Source organism: Entelurus aequoreus, linkage group LG09 (assembly GCF_033978785.1).
Source record: "Entelurus aequoreus isolate RoL-2023_Sb linkage group LG09, RoL_Eaeq_v1.1, whole genome shotgun sequence".
NCBI classification, from domain to species: Eukaryota; Metazoa; Chordata; class Actinopteri; order Syngnathiformes; family Syngnathidae; genus Entelurus; species Entelurus aequoreus.
In genome coordinates, this window is record NC_084739.1 from 15,167,435 (window position 1) to 15,191,502 (window position 24,068).

Sequence of the window (24,068 nt, forward strand, 5' to 3'; positions counted from 1 at the left end):
TGGTGCGCCACATTATCACTTAATGAAATACTCAAACACAGTGTGACTGTTCAAACTGAGTGCAATGTTACAGTGGCCAAAAAATTTAAATACACTTGTTACGTAAAACCTCTGCCTTGTTTTTAATGAATATTTAGGCCTACTGTATTTTAACCTCTTAATGCCCAAGCTGTTTGTTTACATGCTTTTTTTTTATTTCTCTTTGCTATTTGGGCTTATTGGACCCTAATTAGAATAAAAACTAAGAATCATCTTTTGATATGATGTACTTAGTCCATAAGTAACAAACGTGTACTTCATGTTTAGTGACATGCTAATTCTTATTTTTACACCTTTTTTTTTTCCAAATTCCATTGTATGTTATACTCTTCTGACACCACCAGATGGCAGTATAAGTGTCCACATAAGCGGCCATAAGACCCCAATTCAGTAGTGTACACAACTTTGGTGCTGTCCACGCATGTGGCCACTATTATTGTTGGTCATTATGGAGCCAATCAGAGAAATAACACGGGTGAAATTAACTTTCCTGCCTCTTTCTCTTCCTCTGTGTTTAGTAAAGCCAGACTGTTGAAATAGGATTGGAGGGAGATCAGGCAGCTGTAGACTATTTTAGCCGACCCCATTTTAGGTAGGAATTGTTTAAGTTTTTCTTTAAGGCTCGACATAGCTGACTTATTGTGGCCAACGCCAAGCTTTAGCAAGCCCAATGATCCGAGTACTTTCATTATTACTAGAGATGTCCAATAATATCGGACTGCCGATATTATTGGCCGATAAATGCTTTAAAAAGCAATATTGGAAATTATCGGTATCGGTTTCAAAATTATCGGTATCGGTTTCAGAAAGTAAAATTTATGACTTTTTAAAACGCCGCTGTGTACACGTAAGTAGGGAGAAGTACAGAGCGCCAATAAACCTCAAAGGCACTGCCTTTGCGTGCCGGCCCAATCACATAATATCTACGGCTTTTCACACACACAAGTGAATGCAAGGCATACTTGGTCAACAGCCATACAGGTCACACTGAGGGTGGCTGTTATAAACAACTTTAACACTATTACAAATATGCGCCACACTGTGAACCCACACCAAACAAGAATGACAAACACATTTCAGGAGAACATCCGCACCGTAACACAACAGAACAAATACCCAGAACCCCTTGCAGCACTTACTCTTCCGGGATGCTACAATATACGCCCCCCCACCCCACCTCAACCTCCTCATGCTCTCTCAGGGAGAGCAAGTCCCAAATTCCAAGCTGCTGTTTTGAGGCATGTTAAAAAAAATAATGCACTTTGTGACTTCAATAATAAATATGGCAGTGCCATGTTGGCATTTTTTTCCATAACTTGAGTTGATTTATTTTGGAAAACCTTGTTACATTGTTTAATGCATCCAGCGGGGCATCACAACAAAATTAGGCATAATAATGTGTTAATTCCACGACTGTATATATCGGAATCGGTAATTAAGAGTTGGACAATATCGGAATATCGGATATCGGCAAAAAAGCCATTATTGGACATCTCTAATTAGTACACAATTTTTTAATGCATTTTATTAGTAGATTTTTAAAATTACTAAAATGTAAAAAAAAAATATGGTAAGTTGCAATAATTTCACCTCAAAATTGTGTGTATTTTACTGTAAATGGAATAACAGTACTACTGTTTCTATGGTAAAAAAAAAAAAAAAAAAAGCAGCTCAGTTGCAAGAATTTTAATGTAAAATTTACATTTGTTTTTTTACTGTAAATAAAAAAAACTGTAATTTTACAGTAAAATTGTGACACCTGAGCTGCCAGGTTTTTTTTGTTTTTTTACCGCAAATCAACAACTGTGGATATTTCGGTGTATTACTGTAAATGACAAAACGGCACCACAGTTTATTACAGTAAAAAACTACTGTTTTTGTCATTTAGAGAAAAGTGCTGTAAAAACCACAGTAAATGTCACAATTTTACCATGGAATCTATTGCTACTTTTACATTGCACAATTTGATGGATAACTTGCTTTGAAATATTTATTACTAGTGTTAATTTCTATTTAAAAATGGTTTGAATGTTTGATAATATATGTTTTGCATAATTACACAATATTCAAGTTAACATAATTTGAGATTACATGGAGTACATATATTTTTTCCTCCCAAAATAGAAAGAAAGAATACATTTAGTAAGAAAAGTTACAGTACTTTATTGATACATATTATTTCCAGGCTTTCGTGGGCCAAATAAAATGATGCGGTGGGCCACATCTGGCCCCATGGGCCTTGAGTTTGACACCTGTGCATTAGAGGAGCAGTCTGGAGCAGAAGCCCTCATGCCGAGAAAGGTCGACGTGGAAGCAGGAGTGGGAGTCAGTGGGACCCTAAGCAGACCGTCGACCATATAATCAACATCCGGCCCTTATATGGACTGCCTTCGGAAGCCAGCCTCTTCCACCTAGGACCAGAGATACGGGTATGGCTACACGACACCGAGTTGGACATCTGACGTTACACGTAAGAAGAGGCATGGCAGACTGGAGGCATGTGCACCAGAAGATGGAGGAGCATAAGGGAGGCACATGGACAGTGTGCTGGGGTCGTCTCCTTGAGGGAAGACAGCTGACAGGACACCGTGAGCAGGTTAAGAAGAGACGACATGTGTTGGAGCGTGTAGTAGAGGTTGTGAGAGTCAAAGAGAAGAGAGGCTTAAAGGCCTACTGAAATGAAATGTTCTTATTTAAACGGGGATAGCAGATCCATTCTATGTGTCATACTTGATCATTTCGCGATATTGCCATATTTTTGCTGAAAGGGTTTAGTAGAGAACATCGACGATAAAGTTCGCAACTTTTGGTCGCTGATAAAAAAAAAAGCCTTGCCTGTAGTAGCGTGACGTCGCAGGTTGAAGGGCGCCTCATATTTCCCTACTGTTTGCACCAGCAGCGAGAGCAATTCGGACCGAGAAAGCGACGATTACCCCATTAATTTGAGCGAGGATGAAAGATTTGTGGATGAGGAACGTGAGAGTGAAGGACTAGAGTGCAGTGCAGGACGTATCTTTTTTCGCTCCGACCGTAACTTAGGTACAAGCTGGCTCATTGGACTCCACACTTTCTTCTTTTTCTATTGTGGATCACAGATTTGTATTTTGAACCACCTCGGATACTATATCCTCTTGAAAATGAGAGTCGAGAACGCGAAATGGACATTCACATTGACTTTTATCTCCACGACAATACATCGGTGAAGCTCTTTAGCTACGGAGCTAACGTGATAGCATCGTGCTTAAATGCAGATAGAAACAAAAGAAATAAGCCTCTGACTGGAAGGATAGACAGAAGATCAACAATACTACCAAACTCTGGACCTGTAACCACAAGGTTAATGCTGTACCGCCGGACGAAGCCTAGCAATGCTGTTGCTAACGACGCCATTGAAGCTAACTTAGCTACGGGACCTCGACAGAGCTATGCTAAAAACATTAGCTATCCACCTACGCCAGCCCTCATCTGCTCATCAACACCCGTGCTCACCTGCGTTCCAGCGATCGACGGCGCGACGAAGGACTTCACCCGATCATCGGTGCGGTCGGCGGCTAGCGTCGGATAGCGCGTCTGCTATCCAACTCAAAGTCCTCCTGGTTGTGTTGCTGCAGCCAGCCGCTAATACACCGATCCCACCTACAGCTTTCTTCTTTGCTGTCTTCATTGTCCATTAAACAAATTGCAAAAGATTCACCAACACAGATGTCCAGAATACTGTGGAATTTTGCAATGAAAACAGAGCTGTTTGTATTGGGATACAATGTGTCCCAATACTTCCGCTTCAACCATTGACGTCACACACAAACGTCATCATACCTAGACGTTTTCAACCGGAAGTTTCCCGGGAAATTTAAAATTGCACTTTATAAGTGAGCCCGGCCGTATTGGCATGTGTTGCAATGTTAAGATTTCATCATTGATATATAAACTATCAGACTGCGTGGTCGGTAGTAGTGGCTTTCAGTAGGCCTTTAAGCTACAGGCAGGAGCACAATGAATCTGCAAACATCGTGGACAACAACAGTCTTAATCATGGCAATTTCCTAGAAATAGTGTGAACATATGATGTGTGCTTAAAAGAGCAACTCAGCAGTATAATAGAAAAAAAGCAAGCAGATCAGTGTGTCAGGCACACAAGGTAGAGGAGCTCTGATCACCCTCCTGTCCAAAAAGAATTTAATTGAAGAGAGCATCTCTGCAGACATCAAGAAAGCAGAGATGTTGTCAGTGCAGCTTGACACAACTCAAGATGTTACAGAGAAAGATCAGTGTTCTGTGGTTTTGAGGTATGTTTCTGATGTAGTCCATGAAAGGCTGGTTGCGGTCGTACAATGCAGCACAACTACAGCACGGTCATTTGAGACTCTGTTAACTGAAGTACTTGATCGTCTGAAGTTGGTCATAGGCCTGTGCATCGGCAACTCCACAGATGGAGCTTTTAATGTACAGGGTCAATACAGAGATTTACGTCCTTAACCTCGTGTTGTCGGATACCAGCCATAGTGTCGTTGAAAGCGATTCACTATTTGACCTGCTGAAGGATTCACAGACAAGAGTGAGTGTGTGGGAGACCGAGAGCCAGGACGAGAGGCTCAAACGCATTTCACCAATTGGAGAGACGAGACGGTGGGCCAACCATGATGCCCCGAGGAAATTTTTCAGAAACTATGGCAGACCTCATGGCGGCCTTTTTATTGAAGTGGTGTTCACACATCCAAAGCTGAAGACACTTGCATTAAATGCACAAAAACAAAGCCAGAGGATACAGAGACGGCTTACTCCGATATGAAACTGTGCTAACATCTCAGTTATTTCTGAGGGTATTTGAGCTCACATCACCACTATCAAAGTACAAACCCTGTTTCCATAGGAGTTGGGAAATTGTGTTAGATGTAAATATAAACGGAATACAATGATTTGCAAATCATTTTCAACCCATATTCAGTTGAATATGCTACAAAGACAACATATTTGATGTTCAAACTGATAAACCTTTCTTTTTTTTTGGCAAATAATCATTAACTTTAGAATTTGATGCCAGCAACACGTGACAGAGAAGTTGGGAAAGGTGGCAATAAATACTGATAAAGTTGAGGAATGCTCATCAAACACTTATTTGGAACATCCCACAGGTGAACAGGCAAATTGGGAACAGGTGGGTGCCATGATTGGGTATAAAAGTAGATTCCATGAAATGCTCAGTCATTCACAAACAAGGATGGGGCGAGGGTCACCACTTTGTCAACAAATGTGTGAGCAAATTTTTGAACAGTTTAAGAAAAACCTTTCTAAACCAGCTATTGCAAGGAATTTAGGGATTTCACCATCTACGGTCCGTAATATCATCAAAGGGTTCAGAGAATCTGGAGAAATCACTGCACGTAAGCAGCTAAGCCCGTGACCTTCGATCCCTCAGGCTGTACTGCATCAACAAGCGACAGTGTGTAAAGGATATCACCACATGAGCTCAGGAACACTTCAGAAACCCACTGTCAGTAACTACAGTTGGTCGCTACATCTGTAAGTGCAAGTTAAAACTCTCCTATGCAAGGCGAAAACCGTTTATCAACAACACCCAGAAACGCCGTCAGCTTCGCTAGGCCTGAGCTCATCTAAGATGGACTGATACAAAGTGGAAAATTGTTTTGTGGTCTGACGAGTCCACATTTCAAATTGTTTTTGGAAACTGTGGATGTCGTGTCCTCCGGACGAAAGAGGAAAAGAACCATCAGGATTGTTATAGGCGCAAAGTTGAAAAGCCAGCATCTGTGATGGTATGGGGGTGTATTAGTGCCCAAGACATGGGTAACTTACACATCTGTGAAGGCACCATTAATGCTGAAAGGTACATACAGGTTTTGGAGCAACATATGTTGCCATCCAGGCAACGTTACCATGGACGCCCCTGCTTATTTCAGCAAGACAATGCCAAGCCACGTGTTACATCAACGTGGCTTCATAGTAAAAGAGTGCGGGTACAAGACTGGCCTGCCTGTAGTCCAGACCTGTCTCCCATTGAAAATGTGTGGCGCATTATGAAGCCTAAAATACCACAACGGAGACCCCCGGACTGTTGAACAACTTAAGCTGTACATCAAGCAAGAATGGGAAAGAATTCCACCTGAGAAGCTTAAAAAATGTGTCTCCTCAGTTCCCAAACGTTTACTGAGTGTTGTTAAAAGGAAAGGCCATGTAACACAGTGGTGAACATGCCCCTTTCCCAACTACTTTGGCACGTGTTGCAGCCATGAAATTCTAAGTTAATTATAATTTGCAAAAAAAAAAAGAAAGTTTATGAGTTTGAACATCAAAATATCTTGTCTTTGTAGTGCATTCAACTGAATATGGGTTGAAAAGGATTTGCAAATCATTGTATTCCGTTTATATTTACTTCTAACACAATTTCCCAACTCATACGGAAAGAGGGTTTGTACCTACAGACCAGAGGAATGGACATCCTAGAATGGTCACCACAACACAAGCTTCACTGAAAGAGATAGCAGGAGATTCCCCGGCCGTCAAAGATGCAGCTTACTGTTTTGACCATTGGGCAAATGACAAGCGAGAAGAGCAGGATGAACTAGATGCGGAAGTGGAGGCTGCACTGCCTCAGAAAAGAGTGAGGAGAAAGACAATCTTGCCAGGAGAGATTTCCCAGGATGAAAGCCTCAGTGATTCAGAAAAGGCCTCTGAGGTCAATGTTGACCACCAGATTCTTGGTACAGCTGTTGAGGCCATGCACAAGAGATTCCTCACCCATGGCACCCTGTATGCAGATTTGTCCCTCTTACATCCCCAAAACTTCCCCCGTTTTCCACAGCAGTGCTCTCCCTAAATCTGCACTTGAAGGACTCAGCCAGTGCCGGGATGTGTTTGACAGCAGAGCAACTGTTGCCAATCTACAAACTGAACTGAGAAACTTGGCGCAGCAGTGGGACAGGCTGGTACAATCGCCCTTGGAGGACTACACAACTCGAGCAGCCGAAAAGGAATCAGATGATCAAGAAGAGATGGACATAACTAAGCAAAACCTGTGCTGCTACAAAATCCTTCTCAGATGTAACACGCTAACTCATACACACCCCCTGCTTGGGTTGGCAAACAAGTTTCTGCTGACCCTTTCAATAACTCAGGTAGCCTGTGAGCGGTCATTTTCAACCCTGTGCTACATCCAAAACAGACTGAGGAGTCGCTTGTCTGCCAGCAAATTGGAAGCCTTTATGTTGATGGCCCCTGAAAAGGAAGTCCTCGTGTCCCTTGATACTGACGCGATAATGGAGTCACAGAGGAGTGAATTATTGAAGAAACTTCTTTTGTACTCTGAGATTTATGACAAATAAAAATGTGTTAAATTATTGAATTGAATTACATCTTTTGAAAGAAAGTAGTGTGATTATGTCTTTGCTCTCTCAGGGTGCCCTTGCTGCTTTCATTTGTTTCAGTTGGCAATCATTTAGTTCCGTTGCCTTGCTACGTACTCGATCTTGAGGATTATCGGAGGGCCATTCAACAGCTTCAACAACCAGTATGTACAGTATATCAGACTGTTGACTAGGTCTATTTCTTTATTTTAGCCATTAGTCCTGTTGTAATACAGTGGGAGCGTATCACTCACTTGTTTTGTCCGTCTACTAGAGATGCGCGGTTGCATTCATTCAGACATTAACATTTTTTTTAATTCAATTCCCTTTTTTAAGGCGGTGTGTCATAACGTTTTTAGCATTCATTCAGACATTATTGTGAGGTTTTGTATTAGTGTTCCTAAAAATAGATATCTCTCCCCCCGAGTCAAAATAATTGGCCAGGCCTGTCATAAAGCCTACTACTTGTACAGAGTGACTGTAATGAACGCAACCATCTATTATTGCATTATTTTAAAGACACCAATATTGTCAAAGTACATTTTTTCCAAACAGTCTCATTCTCACTGTTCTCTAGACGCACCTGGTCTGTCTTTCTTTCTCCTTAAGGTATATTTCGATTGAAACCCGATTTGGAGTTTGCACATGTTCTTTTTCTTTCATTGAGTTCACTAAAAGTTGTTATTTTAATAGTTATTTTTTAGTATCAGATCATACTAGCATATCTGACCTCACCTCTGCTTTCTGTCTCCCTCAGAACACCAAGGTCAATGTCTAAGAATATGTAATTACAAAATAAGCTATTATCTCTTTGTTCACCTAAACATTATTTAAACCATACTTTAACCACACTTCATTTAAATAGTTTTAAACAACACAATGTGTGCATATATCCTTTGGTATGTTGTGTGCCTCCGCATATCATATAAATCAGGGGTCACCAACCTTTTTGAAAGCAAGAGCTACTTCTTGGGTACTGATTAATGCGAAGGGCTACCAGTTTGATACACACTTAAATAAATTGCCAGAAATAGCCAACTTGCTCAATTTACCTTTAACTCTATGTTATTATTAATAATTAATGATATTTACACTTAATTGAACGGTTTAAAAGAGGAGAAAACACGAAAAAAATGACAATTAAATTTTTAAACATAGTTTATCTTCAATTTCGACTCTTTAAAATTCAAAATTCAACCGAAAAAAAAGAAGAGAAAAACTAGCAAATTCGAATCTTTTTGAAAAAATTAAAAAAATAATTTATGGAACATCATTAGTAATTTTTCCTGATTAAGATTAATTTTAGAATTTTGATGACATGTTTTAAATAGGTTAAAATCCAATCTGCACTTTGTTAGAATATATAACAAATTGGACCGAGCAATATTTCTAACAAAGACAAATCATTATTTCTTCTAGATTTTCCAGAACAAAAATTTTAAAAGACATTCAAAAGACTTTGAAATAAGATTTAAATTTGATTCTACAGATTTTCTAGATTTTCCAGAATATTTTTTTTTAAGTTTTAATCATAATAAATTTGAAGAAATATTTCACAAATATTCTTCGTCGAAAAAACAGAAGCTAAAATGAAGAATTAAATTAAAATGTATTTATTATTCTTTACAATAAAAAAAAATTAATTTACTTGAACATTGATTTAAATTGTCAGGAAAGAAGAGGAAGGAATTTAAAAGGTAAAAATGTATATGTGTTTAAAAAATCCTAAAATCATTTTTAAGGTTGTATTTTTTCTCTAAAATTGTTTTTCTGAAAGTTATAAGAAGCAAAGTAAAAAAATTAATGAATTTATTTAAACAAGTGAAGACCAAGTCTTTAAAATATTTTCTTGGATTTTCAAATTCTATTTGAGTTTTGTCTCTCTTAGAATTAAAAATGTCGGGCAAAGCGAGACCAGCTTGCTAGTAAATAAATACAATTTAACAAATAGAGGCAGCTCACTGGTAAGTGCTGCTATTTTTAGAACAGGCCAGCGGGCTACTCATCTGGTCCGTACGGGCTACCTGGTGCCCGCGGGCACCGCGTTGGTGACCCCTGATATAAATAATAATGGTGGGCCGCTATGACCAAAAATGCCAGGGACATTTTTTGGTCCCAGTCCTGTATATGTTTTAGCTATTGGAAAGAAGAAACAATTAAAAATTTGCTTTTGTGTTTTGGACGACGAAACAAATAGTTGTTAGTGTCATATCTAATATAACTTTTTAAATGAATTCATTTAATTTTCAGAACATGTCGAGGACCAATAAAACACAGTTTCGGCCGAAAATGACCACCTGACCACACTCTGGACAGCCTTGACATAACACTAAAAGGGAAAAAATATATAATAGAAAAAAATAAAAATGTTACAATATTTTAGTTAGTCAGCCTTGATATTATAGGAAATATTTTATTTTATGGGGAGTATTTTTTGAACGAAACAATTTGAATTATACGTCATTTGTAATAATTTAGTTGGAGTATTCACCCCCATAATAAAAAAAAAATCAAAGGATAGTGGAACTATTTTTATTTTTTTTGTAAAAGAGCTACTAAAAAGTTAGATGTGAATTTTAAGCTTTGTATTAACAATGTTTTTTGTTTATTCTTGCATTATGCCACAGGCCAATTATTTTTTTAAAAGGTCATGAGGGAAAAATGGAATAAAAACGTTCATAATATTATGGGGAAATAAGTAGATTTATGAGAATACAGTTTACAGTGAAGAAAACAGTTGTATTTTTTTAAGAAGACATTTGTAACATTACAAGACATTTTCTTAATTAATACAAGAATAAAACTGATATTACTGAAAAAAGAGTCAAGAAATCAGACATAAAAGTCATCCATTTTTATATCAGCTGCAGCAAAAATACATCCTTCCTAACACAAACATGTCATTGCTGGGATTACCACAAATAAAGCACTCTTCTCTTTCTAATATACAAAAAAAGAAATAAACTTTAAATAGCAAGTGTAGAGAACAAACACATTCAAGTTTGAATATTTGGTGGACTGTTTCGGATGGTCTACATTTAGGATGCGGCGCACAGCTCTTAAATAACAATAATTAAAAAGACGGAAAAACAAGATGCTTGTGTACTGTACATGGAAGGGTTTCCAAAGAAAAATGACCAGGATAAAATAAACAGTGCTGATAAAAATGTTATTTCGGTTTTCCTTTGACCCTCTTAAGTCAGTTACTAGCATGGAAGGCGTCACAATATATAAAGTTGTATGGTGCAACATGGAATGTGCCATTAATGCTCGACAGCAGTTTTAAAGTTAATGCATACTTCCTGTAGGGGGGGTGGCAGAGGTCTTTGTGGCAGAAGTCAGAAAATACATGAAATGAGTGATAATAGAATCAGTTTGAAGATGCACAGTCCCTTTAAGGGGCGCTAAAGAGTAACAGAGAGAAATGTTCTTAGCCACAAGTTCCAACACACATTGTTGGAGCTGTGCACCAAAAGCACTGCTAAGAAAGATGGCTCCACAACAGAAAAGCAGTTCCTGCACTCTAGTCACAAACTCTGCGCTCTTGACTACGGTCTGAACCTCCACGGGCTTTCAAGATTCCTAAAACACAAAACTCCGCCCCAAAAGACATCCCTGGTGGGCTTCTTTAGTAGTAGATCACGGTCGTGTACAAAGTACTGTACTTCACCAGCAGGGGAAACAAATACACGGTCTTGGCTAACACTTGTTTAAATATCCTTCTGCAACTTAAATAAAAGGTAATGCTGGAAAAACACCGGTCAGCTACGTTAGGTCGACTCCAGGGTGTTCTTTGCATACGCTCGGGGAAACCAAATGAGGAGAGTTCACATTTATATAGACATTCTTTGAACTTTATAAATAAGGCACCTGGTCAGAGCAGTCCCATGATCACTCGGCTGTGATTGGAAGGCGGGCCGGAGACTGCAAAGCTTTTATCTCACGAGAGAAAAAAACATGGAGGGACAATTACTTAGTGTCACTTTGAAGCCACACACCCGTAAATGTGGTTCTTCATTTGCATTTAAAAAACAAAAACAACAAACAAGGTTTTTGTCCCTGAAGCAGCAAACAATCTTGCCTGCACCTTTTGTCAAAGCCAAAGCATTTGCATACTGAAGTTCATTGTTCGGTTGGGACTTCCTTCTGAATGTATTCCAGATAAAAGTGATAAAACAAAGGAGTCAGATACACTGTGACATCCGGGTGCGTTTAGCAGGCGGCGCTAGGAGTTCCTGAGCTCTCGTACGCGACCGCATGGCGTCACGATTTGTCTTCACAGCAGCTTTTCTGGTGATTCCCTCTGTCTTTTTGGTGGACTTAAGAGACACATGCTCCTTCGCCATCTTGGACGTCTTCGTCACGGGAACGGAGCCATCGTTTGATGCTGCCTTCATATTTCTCTGGGATCTGGTCAGCACTTGGTCTGGAGCACTTGGAAGCTTCACCTCTGCCTCGGGGGCTTCTTGCACACCTTTCATTTCTTTTCTGTCCGGCGATTCATTTACTTGATTTTTAACAGCGTTGACTTTGTTCACAGTGGGCTTTTCTGCATCTTTGTCTACTTCTGGTGTCTTTTTGTCTGCTTGACTTTTTGATGCATCAACCAGAGAATTCAGTCGCTGCGAACACCTCTTAACTGGAGGTGCGTCCTGAGCCTTGACAGCTTGAAGCCTTGTAGACTTTCTTCGAGCCAACGTTCTCCTGACTGCTATTTTTTTTGCTTTGACTTGTTTAGCGACAGGAAGGGGTAATTTTGGTGCCTTCTGAGATGGATTGACTGCTGACTCAGAAGCAGGTTCTCTGGTCGGTATTTTTAAACTTTTAGCTTTTAAGTTTTGAGAGACACCTTTCATTCGAACATTGGTTTGCTGGACATGCATCTTTTCCCGAATATTGGAGTATTTCCTCAAAATCCTGGCACTAGCCGGATTCTTTGGCTTAGCAGGACCTTTCTGAGATTCGTTAGTTTGCCCCTTAGTGTCAACTCTGGCGTGTGTCTGATTGGTGGGAGCAGTGCTGGGAAGTTCTTGCCTCTCTTTGCCTTTGACGGAGGGGGTTCCCTGCTCCAGCGTTTTGGCTATAAGTTTCTGACTTTTCGGGTTGCTCTTTACGGGAGAGGCGATTGCAAACTTTTTCAAGTGTTTCTTCAGGCGTTCCGCCTGCAAGCTTGGAAAAACGCCCTGAGAGATCCCCGATGCACTAGATGAACTGTGGAAGCACAGCTGAGTTTCTGACGGAAGACGTGTGTTTATTTTCTTAACGATGACAAGAGATTGGGTTTCTGTTGATTCTAGGAACCAGCGACAAATACTAGAAAGATCTAAGTCTTGGCTGAAGAGCATTTGCACTGGTGAATACTTCTGTGGTTCTAAAGTCTTTGGCTTGCGGGCCCTGCGTTTACTCTTCCATATGGCGGCTTGTCTGTCTGATTTGTTTTTATATTTTGTTGCTGGCTGACCATCTCTGTCCATTTGCAGCCAGCCTTTCTGCATCTTTTCATATTTGAGGTTTAAGTTAGTCAGCAGCAGTTGATTTTTTTCTCCAGTCAGTTCCTTCAAGAATTTATTGGTTTGTCTGGGCGGCTTTAGTCTCTGTGAAATAACAGTGGAGGCGGGACTACGAGGCAGAACAGATGCAGCAAATGATGGAGGTGACTTGATATGAGTTTTGGATGGAGTTGTTCTGGTAGGTGACACCACCTCAGTGTTCTTTCCAAGTACAGGGAGAGCGCTTGTAGAGGGCAAAGACAACCTTTGGGATCGCAAAGATAGCTTTTTGTTGTCAGGTAGCGGTGACTGAGGGTCTGGTTGTGGGGACGTATCGGCTTTACTGCTCTCACTCCTCAGTGGCATTCTTGTGGGCTTGTCAACTGCAGGTGAACTTGTAGAACTTCCCTCTAAAGATACTGCATTTGTTTTTTGTTTCTCTGGTGATGGTTCCATTATGAGGACCCGTTTTCCTCTTAATGGTGTCATCCTTGTCTGCATTTTAATCTCATCTTCTAATGGGCTTGATAAGTCAGTGTCAAGCTGATGAGTCTCGTTTTTACTTTCTTCTACAGCCACCTGTGAAGATCTTAATGTTTGTTTAACCAATATACTTTGGACTTCTTCTGAAAGACTGCCTGTTGACGGAGTTTTTTGACTATTTACCTCCACCTCTGTCTCTTGGACTGTGCTTGGTTGAGACTGTTCTGGAGTTGCAGGTGAAGTCAAACCTGTCAAAGGAGGAGGAGGAGAAATGGGGGGCATGGCTGCAGGAGCAGGGGGTAAAATACAATTAGGAGAAGGCGCTGATAGAGAAGTTTCGGCAGGTTTCTGGACGGCTGATCTTAGTTGTGATCTTAGTTGTCGTTTGGTTTCATTGCCAGAATCCAGTGGATCATCTTCATGGCCTTGATTTTGGTTTTGGATTGGTTTGGATTTGGGGGAGATCTTAACTGTAGGGTTTTCAGGTATGTCAGAGGTTGCCACTGGAGGAAGTTCAGGTGTGATCACAATGGCTTCTGTAGACACCTCTGATTCAGTTGTATTTTTTTCTTGGTTCACGGTCTCTGGAGAGTCGGCTTGAGCATGTTTGGGAACTCTCTGAATTTGTTTCACTGGGGTTTTAGTGGGTGATGTGCCACTGCTGTTTGATCTACGGCGCAGACTCCTGTCAGAGGCTGATACAGGTCTTCCATTAACATAGCCCACGATCACCGTTTCCATTTGCTTTAACCTCTTTGGCATATTTTTCATAGTGCCTTTTTTTCTACGCCAAGGGGGTAATTCCTTCAGGAGAGAATCCATTGTCTTTGAGGAAATATCACATTCATCATCTTCTTCAAACGCTGGTACAGGCAAAATACCTTCAGCATCGACAGCTGCTGTACTTTCTTGCTCACTCAACAGCTGCTCTTCGGATGGTCCTGATGTCAAAGATGTTTCATTCTCTTCAAGGTTATCTGAGAATGTCTGCTTTTTCGGCTGAGGTTCTTGTGGCCCCTCAATGTCTGAGGCATTCTCATTTTCCTGCGTCCCCTCATGTTCCATGGGTGATGGGGTGCTCGTGTGGAGGGGGAAAGTCTCACTGTCATGCAGTTTATTACATGGAATTTGAACTTCAGCTTCTTCTGTGTTGGCTTCCTCTGATTGTTCTGTTTGTGACACAATTGCTGTAGTAAATTTGGTTTGTTCAGGTTCAGGTTCTTGTTCCTTTTCTGCTTCAAATGTGGTCTGCGCCGCAATTTCCTCACTTTGCGATGTTTTCTTGCACTCAGAGGATGTTCCCTCCTCTAATTGGAGGTCATTTGTGCTGATAGTTGTTACTATGTTCTCAGATAGAGAATTTACTTGAGGTTGAGGGGCTTCTAACTTGTTCTGACACTGATCTGTCTGACTGGTTTCTACTATAATGTCAGCTTCACTGGCTGCTACCTCTACCACTTCACCTGTCCCTGGTATCACTATTTCATCAGACTCTTTTGAGGACATTTGCTCACTTATTCTCTCTTTACATGCTCCAGCTAAAGGCCTATCCACCGGAGGTACACCTTCTGGCTTTGAAAGGATCTGTTTTGGAGTCACCAGTGTGATTAACTCTGGCATTGGATTAGGACAGTTGCCTCTTCCAGCTAACGTGCGGACCGTTTTTAACTCCCAAATTTCATCTGTGTACAAATGTCCCCTGGTGCTTTTCCGGGCATTGCGGCGGGGAAGCAAGTTACGCTGTTGTTCTTTAAAGCACTCAGTAATGGGTTTGTCAATATAAACAATGTCACAGTTGCCTAGATCTGGATCAACCATCCTATAAGGAGCGTGTCGAGTCTGTTGCTGATTGGCTGGCCGAATTGTCTTCCTGGCATTTCGTGTTGGAGTTACAGTAGTAGCCTCAGGAGGCGAATATTGTTTAATTGGTAAATTTTTGTTGTGCCAAACAGCTCCTCTCTGTCTAGCAGGATGCGAGTGACTGAGAAGATTTTGTTTTTTCAGAGAGGAGCTTAGTCTAGCGCTATGAGTCTCTGTTCTGTTGGGTAAATTGGAGTTATTTTGTCGGGCCTCCGAAGTACCAGAGTCAGACGAAAGTGAGGTGGTCAGCACACAAGATAACTTTTTACCAGCAGCAACATTACTGCTTTTCATTATTTTCATCTTAAGAGGAGCATGGTCACACGGACTGCTACTTGACTGGGGGCTTTGAAGATCCAACACAGGGCTAGAGGAAACAGACGTTGGCAATAGAAGTGCAGTCTTGAGAAGGTTTTCAGTGACACACTTGCTTTGGGTAGGACAGGACATATCCAGTACTTCAGATTTCGGTGTCGATTCCAAGGGAAACTTAAGATTCAAGCATGACTTCTCAGGTGTGATCGGGTAGGAGCTGGTTGTTCCCTGGATTTCAAAGGTGGAGTTATTAGTTTGCAGTGTCTTGGAAGCCGCCAGTGCCTTGACCTCAGTTTGCAGGAAACCTATGGCGTCAACAATCTGTCTCTGATGATGGCGGCAGAGTTTGGCCATGAACTGTTCCAGTGTTGAGGTGGACTGCAGTTCTTTTGCCATTGCAATAGGCAAGACTGTACGCTCACTGAAGGGAAAACAGAAAAGAAAAACAGGTAAAAAAATAAAAAATATTAATATAATAAAATAAATGGAAAATATATATATATATATATATATATGTATATGTATATATGTAGAAAACAAACATCTGTTGTGTAAGTTTAGTAAAATACCAGACATTTAAGGTTTATATTGCATATTTATTAAAAGAATAAGTGATTTTTTAAAATTCAATTTAAATCCAGTGAATTTGACCAATTACATCATTACAATTAATACATGTTTCTTCTTGCACACTGCCATATATTGTTACATTAAGAAAATCCTACACATGCACAGGACATCGACTTAAAAAACAAGTTGGGGTTTTTTTAATCACTTGAAAGAGCAAATACACAGGGGCAAATATAGAATACATACATAGTGTCAAGTTGTTGTGTCGTCCAAAGAAAAAGAAAAAAAAAGTGTTTTTCCAATTCCATTTAACTCAAATGACAAAACAAAAATAGGAAATGGATATATTCAAAAATATGTGTGTGTGTCATAAATAGGTCTATATTAAATCACATGTAAGTGGTAATTCATCTAGGTTTGCTGAAGTTGTGGCAGCGAGGTAATCTGGATTCCTGAGACCCTTGCAAAATAGAATGCTACAAATATTCTTATTGTAAAAATGTACAACTCGATACATATATGTGGCTACAGCTTTAATCTTGGCAGAATATCGACTTCTCTGTGCACAAGGCATGAGTTTGGGTTGGATGTTAGGTTTACCCTCTTTGTGAACTCTTTAGTTTAAGGACAGTCAATTATTTCTCGCCTTTTTTAAACAATGTTGACTAGAGCATGTTAACAAACAACTGTTGCTTGCAGCTGTGATAATGACATTCATTGTCTAAAACTTTATAAAAACCAAAAAGGAGAAACTGTGTATTTCTTTTTGAGTATTGTATGACAAAAATATTACACATGTACATTTTAGGGATTCAAAAATAGTTTTGAGAATAAAAATAAGAATTGCCTAAGTGACAACGTTTTCTTTTTCAGTCCCTGCTCGAAAAACCAAGGGAATAAAGAAGAGTACCTGAATTCTTAACGGTATCATCCCTGAAGGTTTATCTCGCCATTTAACTATACAGCACAGTCATAAGGACACCACAAGCATGCCTTTTCTTACACCGTAACATAAATAACAGTTATTAAATGCAGACGCAAACCACATTGCATTTCAAGATTACGGATGTGTTGGAACTTATCTCCAAAGTTTCTTAGGACTATACATTAAGGATAAAAATATTTGGACAATTACAGACTGTGAATGCATTTTATCCTGAGTGACCGACCCATTGCACAGATTCTGTTTAGCAACATTGAAGGTTCACTGTTCTTAACACACTTAACAATAATTAACAAGTATTTCCAAGATCACACAACCTTAGTATACATCAAACATGTCATAACTCACTCATGCAAAACACATTTAATATATATATATATATATACACATTTTTTCTGTTAACAAATATTTGAGCAATGCCGTTTATTATTTCAATATTGTATCTTTGAGCACAATAAATAGGGACAAGACAAAACATATTTGTTTGTACCTATCAGATATACTTTATCGATCACATGAAAGATCATCACCGATCTTTGAGATTATCGAGTTAACGATACATTTAAAATCATATCTGTCTATGAGCACATATTCTTTATTGAATCCATACATTCATTGATTACTGAAGTAATGATAAATCTATTCTTTTTTATTAAAAAAAAAAAGCTAATATATTTTGTACTGCACCTAAAGTAATAACCAGGAGATTTGACTTTGTATTCAAAGATAGAGTTTAAAACTCAAAAATGTTTTTGTAGTGATGTCTCAAACTTCTCATTTTTGTCCATAAATAGAAGTATAATCAAAGAACTAAGAGCTCAAGTTATTTTCAAACTATGTTATATCAGTTAGAGCCCCAAGTATAGTAAAGGGACTTTTAAACAGTTGTGACAATAGCAGAATATAATGTAAGTCGAGGTAGTCAACTATTAAGATTTGCGGGCACATTTGGAACGTTTGCCCATTTACAAACCAAAATGCATGCATGTATTTATGCCTTATATGATTGCAGATGGCATCAGATTTATACATACAATGGTAAAATCACTATGTGTAAGTTTTTTAAAATATATATTTAAAGAAATGTAGAAAACATTTGTTTTTAATCTGATGGTCTTCTATCATATAAGGCAATCTTATCTAAACATTGATAGTTGAAAATGCTTTCAACTAAATATGGCCCTCACATAATTTGAGGATTGTCGATGCAACAGTAATTATGTTCTCTCAAATTAAATGACTTGTAGGATGACGTTTGTTTTGATAGTTATCCATACAGGTTGCGATGTGTGGTAGAGGTTAATGGTTTGGTTCATGGAACACCTCAAAACAGTAAGTTAAATCTACCAAGTTGTTTCGGAACATTTAAACAACAATGTGTCCATAAAAGCCTGCGGGAATGGCTACATATGTTGTATATACCTTGATAGAAGAATAGTATTTCTTTAGTGCCCTGAGTATCCCGGTAGATTAAAAAACATGTTATATCAAGTATAACAAACTAAATATTACATGAAAACAACCAAACTGATTATAAACTACAGTCGTTTTATGACAAAAGCCTGTGTACAGTGTTCATAAAGTTAGCGGTTTCAAGGGCTTAACTTGAGCTTGGGTATCACCACCCAAAACATATAAAAATCTTAAGGAAGGGCAAAAGGCAACCGTCATGTAAACTGATACCTGCGCCAGTTTCTTAATTGTACATGACAGGAACCTGAAGTACTGCAACTTGATAAAACATTTAAAGGAAAATAGAGAGTTCACATTACTGGCACTAAATGACAACATTAAAAAAATACCTGAATGTATTGTTCCCTAAATTATTGTGTACCGACTGTCAACTATGTACAGTTGAGTGTAGCTCTGTTATGTCTGCCAAGCAATTAGTGTACACAAACTATTCATGAACAATAAAGTTGTTGCTTCCTTCTGCCTTAGAGAAGAGGCACCCAGGACAAATTCTAACCTGAACTGAGCCCCAGTCAATTATGTAAGTGGTTTTGAAGGCTTATGCTGGCACTGAAATGCTACTGGTAGTTAAGGTAAGCTATGAAGACATTTGAAAGTAGCACACATACTGTCACTCAGACAACCTTAATTATTGCCTTGTCTATCGCCTTTGAGGTGACATAAGAGAAGGCCGGTGTTTTTGAAGCTTAGGAGTAAGTGAGGTATACCTGTATTAAATATATTAGTGGACAGTGAATCCGCTGTAGGATTAAGACAAATCCTGCATCCAAACCTGAACTAAACCTGAGGCGTGAAGGCATTGAGAATAAACAATTACCATTCATATAGCACAGTAAATGCATACATATAAAAACCTGTTGTGCTTGGTATATATTACTTGACAAATGGTGTAATCCACTTTACATTTTGGTTCCAGGAAATGAAAACAACAGATTGGATACTATACCGCGGAGAACCAACGCATGCTTTGCGTACATTAGAATGCCTTTAAACATACAGTTTGTCATTAAATCTCCAGTGCATTTGAAAAACAGTGACTTGAACTTTCAGTCAGTCAGTCAGTCATATACAAAACACAAAATAATGATTCTAATCATAAATATAAAGCATGCATACAATGCTTTGAGCCTTATTTACAGGACCGATATATACATGTGAATTATGTGGCGTGCTCTGAACAGTACAGTCGGTATACACCGAGGGGCGCCAATTGGTTAATTTTTCTCTCATTGCAAAAAAAACAATGTATGCAACCTTCAAAGTGGAACCTATAAATAAAATAAATACACACTAATATAATATTCAAGTGCATAGAGACCATTAAATGTTAAAAACAGATGCCCATGAACATTGAACTACACTAAAAGTATTAATAGCCAAATGTAAGAATGGATTCATATAATTAACTAATCTGAAATTTTGGTGTTAAGGGAATAAAGGCAACAGTTGCCTTGGTAAAAATGTGTTTGTACAGTTGTTAGACAAAATTAATTTGGTGAAAGACTTCCATCATGCAACCCGCTTCCGTTCTCGGTGGATGAGCTCTCTCTTTCCTCAGAGATGGCCTGGAGTTCTTCACTCTTTGGGAAATGAGAAACACACTGCTCATCAAGCGAGCTAATGAGCCGCAGTTTCTTTTTTGGGGGATGTTTCAGGGTCCCCAAGCGCTCTTTAACCTTGTACTCCAGGGTGCTGTGGGGAATGCCATAGATGGACTGGGCTTTGGATACACTCATTTTCCCACCCATCACCACCACTATGGCCTCCTCCAGCAGCTCCGTGTTGTACTGTCGGTAGCGACCACGTTTCTTCCTCGGCGGTTTATTTCCTAGATCAGACTCGGAATCCAGGGGAAAGTTTCGGTCTGTGTCGCGAGGCCAAAAAACACCATTGCTCTTTTTGCGGGAATACAGCTTCTTACCCAGACTGTTCTCACAAAGTAAACCTGAATTTTCAATTTGGAGGGGATCCCAAGCAGCGTCTGTTCCTGCGGCCAAACTCCGCACTTGGGGGATCTTGAGGTCAATGTTGGAATGATAAAGGGAGGCGCTGTGGTCTTGGCAGGCATCCTGGTGCTTTCCTTTATTGTAGGACAAGGACTTTGAGAAGAGCCCGGCAGCTTGCAACAACCTGGGAATGTCTTTAAGGTGCTCACTAGCTTCACTGCTGGCTTTGAGTTTGAGGAGTGCACCAAAATGAGCTTTGGAATTCCAGGCGCCGAAGCCGTTTTCGCAGAGGTCAGTGGGTGTGATGCTGCGGTTATGGCTGAGAGGTGACTCTGGGTTGCTTTCCAGACCAACCTCCTCTTTGATGTGCAGAGAGTATGCGAAAGATGAGGAGGGCTTATAACGGGCGGAGTGGCCGATATTCTCCCTCCTCCTCCCATCCTGTCCGTCCGCACTCAAGGATCGCCTGATTGGATGGAAGGAAATTGGGTGTAAGCAGAGCTTGCACAGTGTCTTTCTCTCTGTTCTAAAAGGAGGATGGGTTGGGGAGGGGAGAATGTTGGCCACTCCTTTATTATATGACCTAACTTTGGTAACATCACTCACTTTTGCCTTAAATGACTGGATGGTTGTTTGTGAGAACAAAAAAAATGGGACATTTGTTTGATTGCTTACAAAATTTGCAACAACAAAACAACAAAAATGAAAATAAGATTGTGACAAAAACACAAAACTTCAAACCAACAAAATATAGAAAATCAGTAAATGTATTTGGCAAAGCTAGAAAGAGGGCATAGGGGGTGTGCAGTAATTTTCACCGCTGTCAAGAAGCTTAAGTTAGCTAGATACTTTATTTATCCTTAAGGAAAGTCTTAGCTAATTTTTAGTTAGTGCACAAAATGACAAATTCAAGAATAGGTTTTGACATTTTGTGTGTGACGTTACCACTGAACAAGCTCCGCAATAAAAGAGTAAGCTAGCAGAGGGTATGTGTTTGTGTCAAACTCAAAGCCTAATTAACAGAATGTGGATACACAAAATGAGGCGGGGAGTTACATTTTCTTGAGTCTGATCATACGCAGCAAACATATAAATAGTTGAAGAAATACAATTTGAGAAGGGTGGCATCAAGAGACTTTTTTCTCTTAGTAAGTCGGTTTCACAAATTGTTGTTGACCGAAAAACATTTACCTTTAACCTTCTTCAAACTGATTTAAAAACCCTCCGTGCAGGATTTTTGGAGCATTCTAATATTAAGATTGTTTCACGTAATAATTTTGCATCTTGTACATGAATGTCATAGTGTAAATTATGACAGCTAAATAAAAAATGTATTAATTCATTAATTAATTAATCTTTAGCTCATGTGACTGTTTCAAGATCAAAATACTCTTACACACAAACTAATTCAAGTGCCAGTTGCAACACCAATGAACAATTTAATAAACTGCACAATAGACCATTACATAATGTAATGGAGTGCATAGAGAGTAGTGTTGTTCAAGCAACAGAAGGAAATAGAACGTTTGTTTCAAGTAAAAATGACTGTTCTGTTGCATTTTGTGTTAGTATAACTACATTTCAGGTACATGTCAAAACCTTTATAATGATTTTTAATATGATGTGACAGAACAAAATAGGAGTGGAGACTGATGAAGGCAAAATAAAAGGTTTCTTACCTCTTGATTGTAGATACCTTAGAAGAAAGGCATGGACTGTTGCTGGGCAAACTGCTGCTATGGCGACTCTTTTTGATGGACAAGTCAAGGACTCCCTCTGTTAAAAATGAACACATAACTCAGTTGAATGTTCATGCAACTGCCTCTTAGGTAAATATTTACAGTAGTTTCACACTACCTTGCTCTGTGGGCTCAGACGGGGGTTTCTTGACTGTGAGATCAAGAGGGGCGTCCTGGTCCGCCATGAGGAGCTTGCTGAGGACGGGGTTGTGGCTATGTGCAGGCCTCGCCACCACGGCAGAGGGGCTGCTGGGTGGAGCCCCAGAAGTCACGGCTGGGGTCTGCGGGCTTTGGTCCGAGCTTGGCTTGGTTTCTGAACCACTATCCTGAGGAGAGCTGGTTTTTGAGGTATATTCGGTGGCAAACTGTCGGATCATTCTCTGGAGGATCTCTCGCGCCACTACTGGGATGTGTGGGTCGGAGAAACTTGGCACATCTGAAAAGTGGCATTTTATCATTAGACATAGCAACTAACAACAATTTGAAATGATTTTAATAAGCCCATTTTGGGTCTCCGAAAAAAAAACTACAAAAGCAGAGATACAGACCACCACAACGTATCCCACTCGACACCATCTATTTAAATAGGATATATGTGTATGTATAGTAAATGACCAGCAACAGCTTGTAAGAATAACTGTGTCCTGCCGCAAGATTTTTGGGGGAGGAAAATATGATTAAGCACAGCAGACTCGCAGAGTAGTACAAAGTTATGGTCAACATTCACACAGGGGTGGCTGGAGCCTATCCTACACCCTGGACAAGTCGTCACCTTATCGCAGGGCCAACACAAATAGACAACATTGACACCCACACATTAAAATTGTATTTGTTAAATGTTTGTACATGTTTAAAACAATAGCAATGCTAATTTTTGTTAGCCGGTTGACAGGCTCGTCCATTGTATGTTAGCATTAAGCTTCCGGCACAAGAGCCAACCTTTATTTTGTATAATTGCATTGTTTTTGTTTGTTTATACTAAGCTGTTTATTTCACATGATACCTCCATGTGTGTGAACTTTGTGTGTATATTAATGTACTTTCCTTTGCGCTCGTAGTGTGACAGTAACTTAATTGTGGAAACTATCCATAAACAACCTCAATTTGGATGTTTTTCATCTCTGATTTGAAGACTGTTTACCTATTTGTGTAAAGTAAATTCCTACATTCAGGGAGGGCAGAATAATTTATGTAAATAAACCAGGTGTGCATAAAGTGCAGCCGGTGTTACATAATTGTTATTGAATAAACAGCAAATAAAAAAATACAGCAAACAAGAAAAATATACGTTGATACTATTGACACAACTTTGTCTTTAAATATATGTACATTTGATTAGGCTTTTAAAAAAACATATAGGCAATTATGAAAATGTATGACATCAAAGTGACACAGCCACAAATAGATTGGAAATCTGTGCGAAACAGTGATTACATAGTATCTGAATACCATAGAATATAACTTTGTCACTGCACTTCAAAAGTACAGTGCGATTTTTTTTCAGTACAAACCATTTTAAGAGCAGAATTACATTGTACAGGGTAGACAGAGTGGCGCTCGTAAAGAAGGTGGGAAAAGGTAAACATGGGGGGAGGTTGAGTAAACAAGTCAGTTGCTTCTTCTTTTACTCTTGCACATTGTCAATGTCTTCTCTTCCTTTTTTAGGAGATGTGAACAAACCACTATGCATGTTTTCAGTGCTAAACAACTCAGTAGAAAGCAGAGAAAGAATAATCAACCATGGATGACAAAAGGATTAAAAAATGCTTGTAATAAGAAAAATGCATTAAATAGAAAATGTATAGCAGAGGCAGAAAATAAGTACAAAAAGTATAAAAACAAGCTAACTA

The 24,068-nt window shown here is 39.3% G+C and overlaps 1 protein-coding gene across 4 annotated transcripts in view; it reads right to left on the minus strand.

Moving 5' to 3' along the window:
• Positions 1–10,239: 10,239 nt before the first annotated feature.
• The window catches only part of wu:fc17b08 (ligand-dependent corepressor), a 41,163-nt gene continuing 27,334 nt past the window's right edge, over positions 10,240–24,068 (minus strand). For 2 of the 4 annotated variants that reach the window (XM_062058156.1, XM_062058157.1), the window contains exons 5-7: positions 22,337–22,654; positions 22,159–22,255; positions 10,240–15,968 (exon numbers count right to left, since the gene is read on the minus strand). In XM_062058156.1, the coding sequence (XP_061914140.1) occupies positions 11,585–15,968; positions 22,159–22,255; positions 22,337–22,654 (4,799 nt within the window). In that variant the 3' untranslated portion in view covers positions 10,240–11,584. Of the gene's footprint in view, positions 15,969–16,122; positions 20,946–22,158; positions 22,256–22,336; positions 22,655–24,068 lie in introns of those variants that run through there. The other 2 variants (XM_062058158.1, XM_062058159.1) reach the window with 2 other exon arrangements.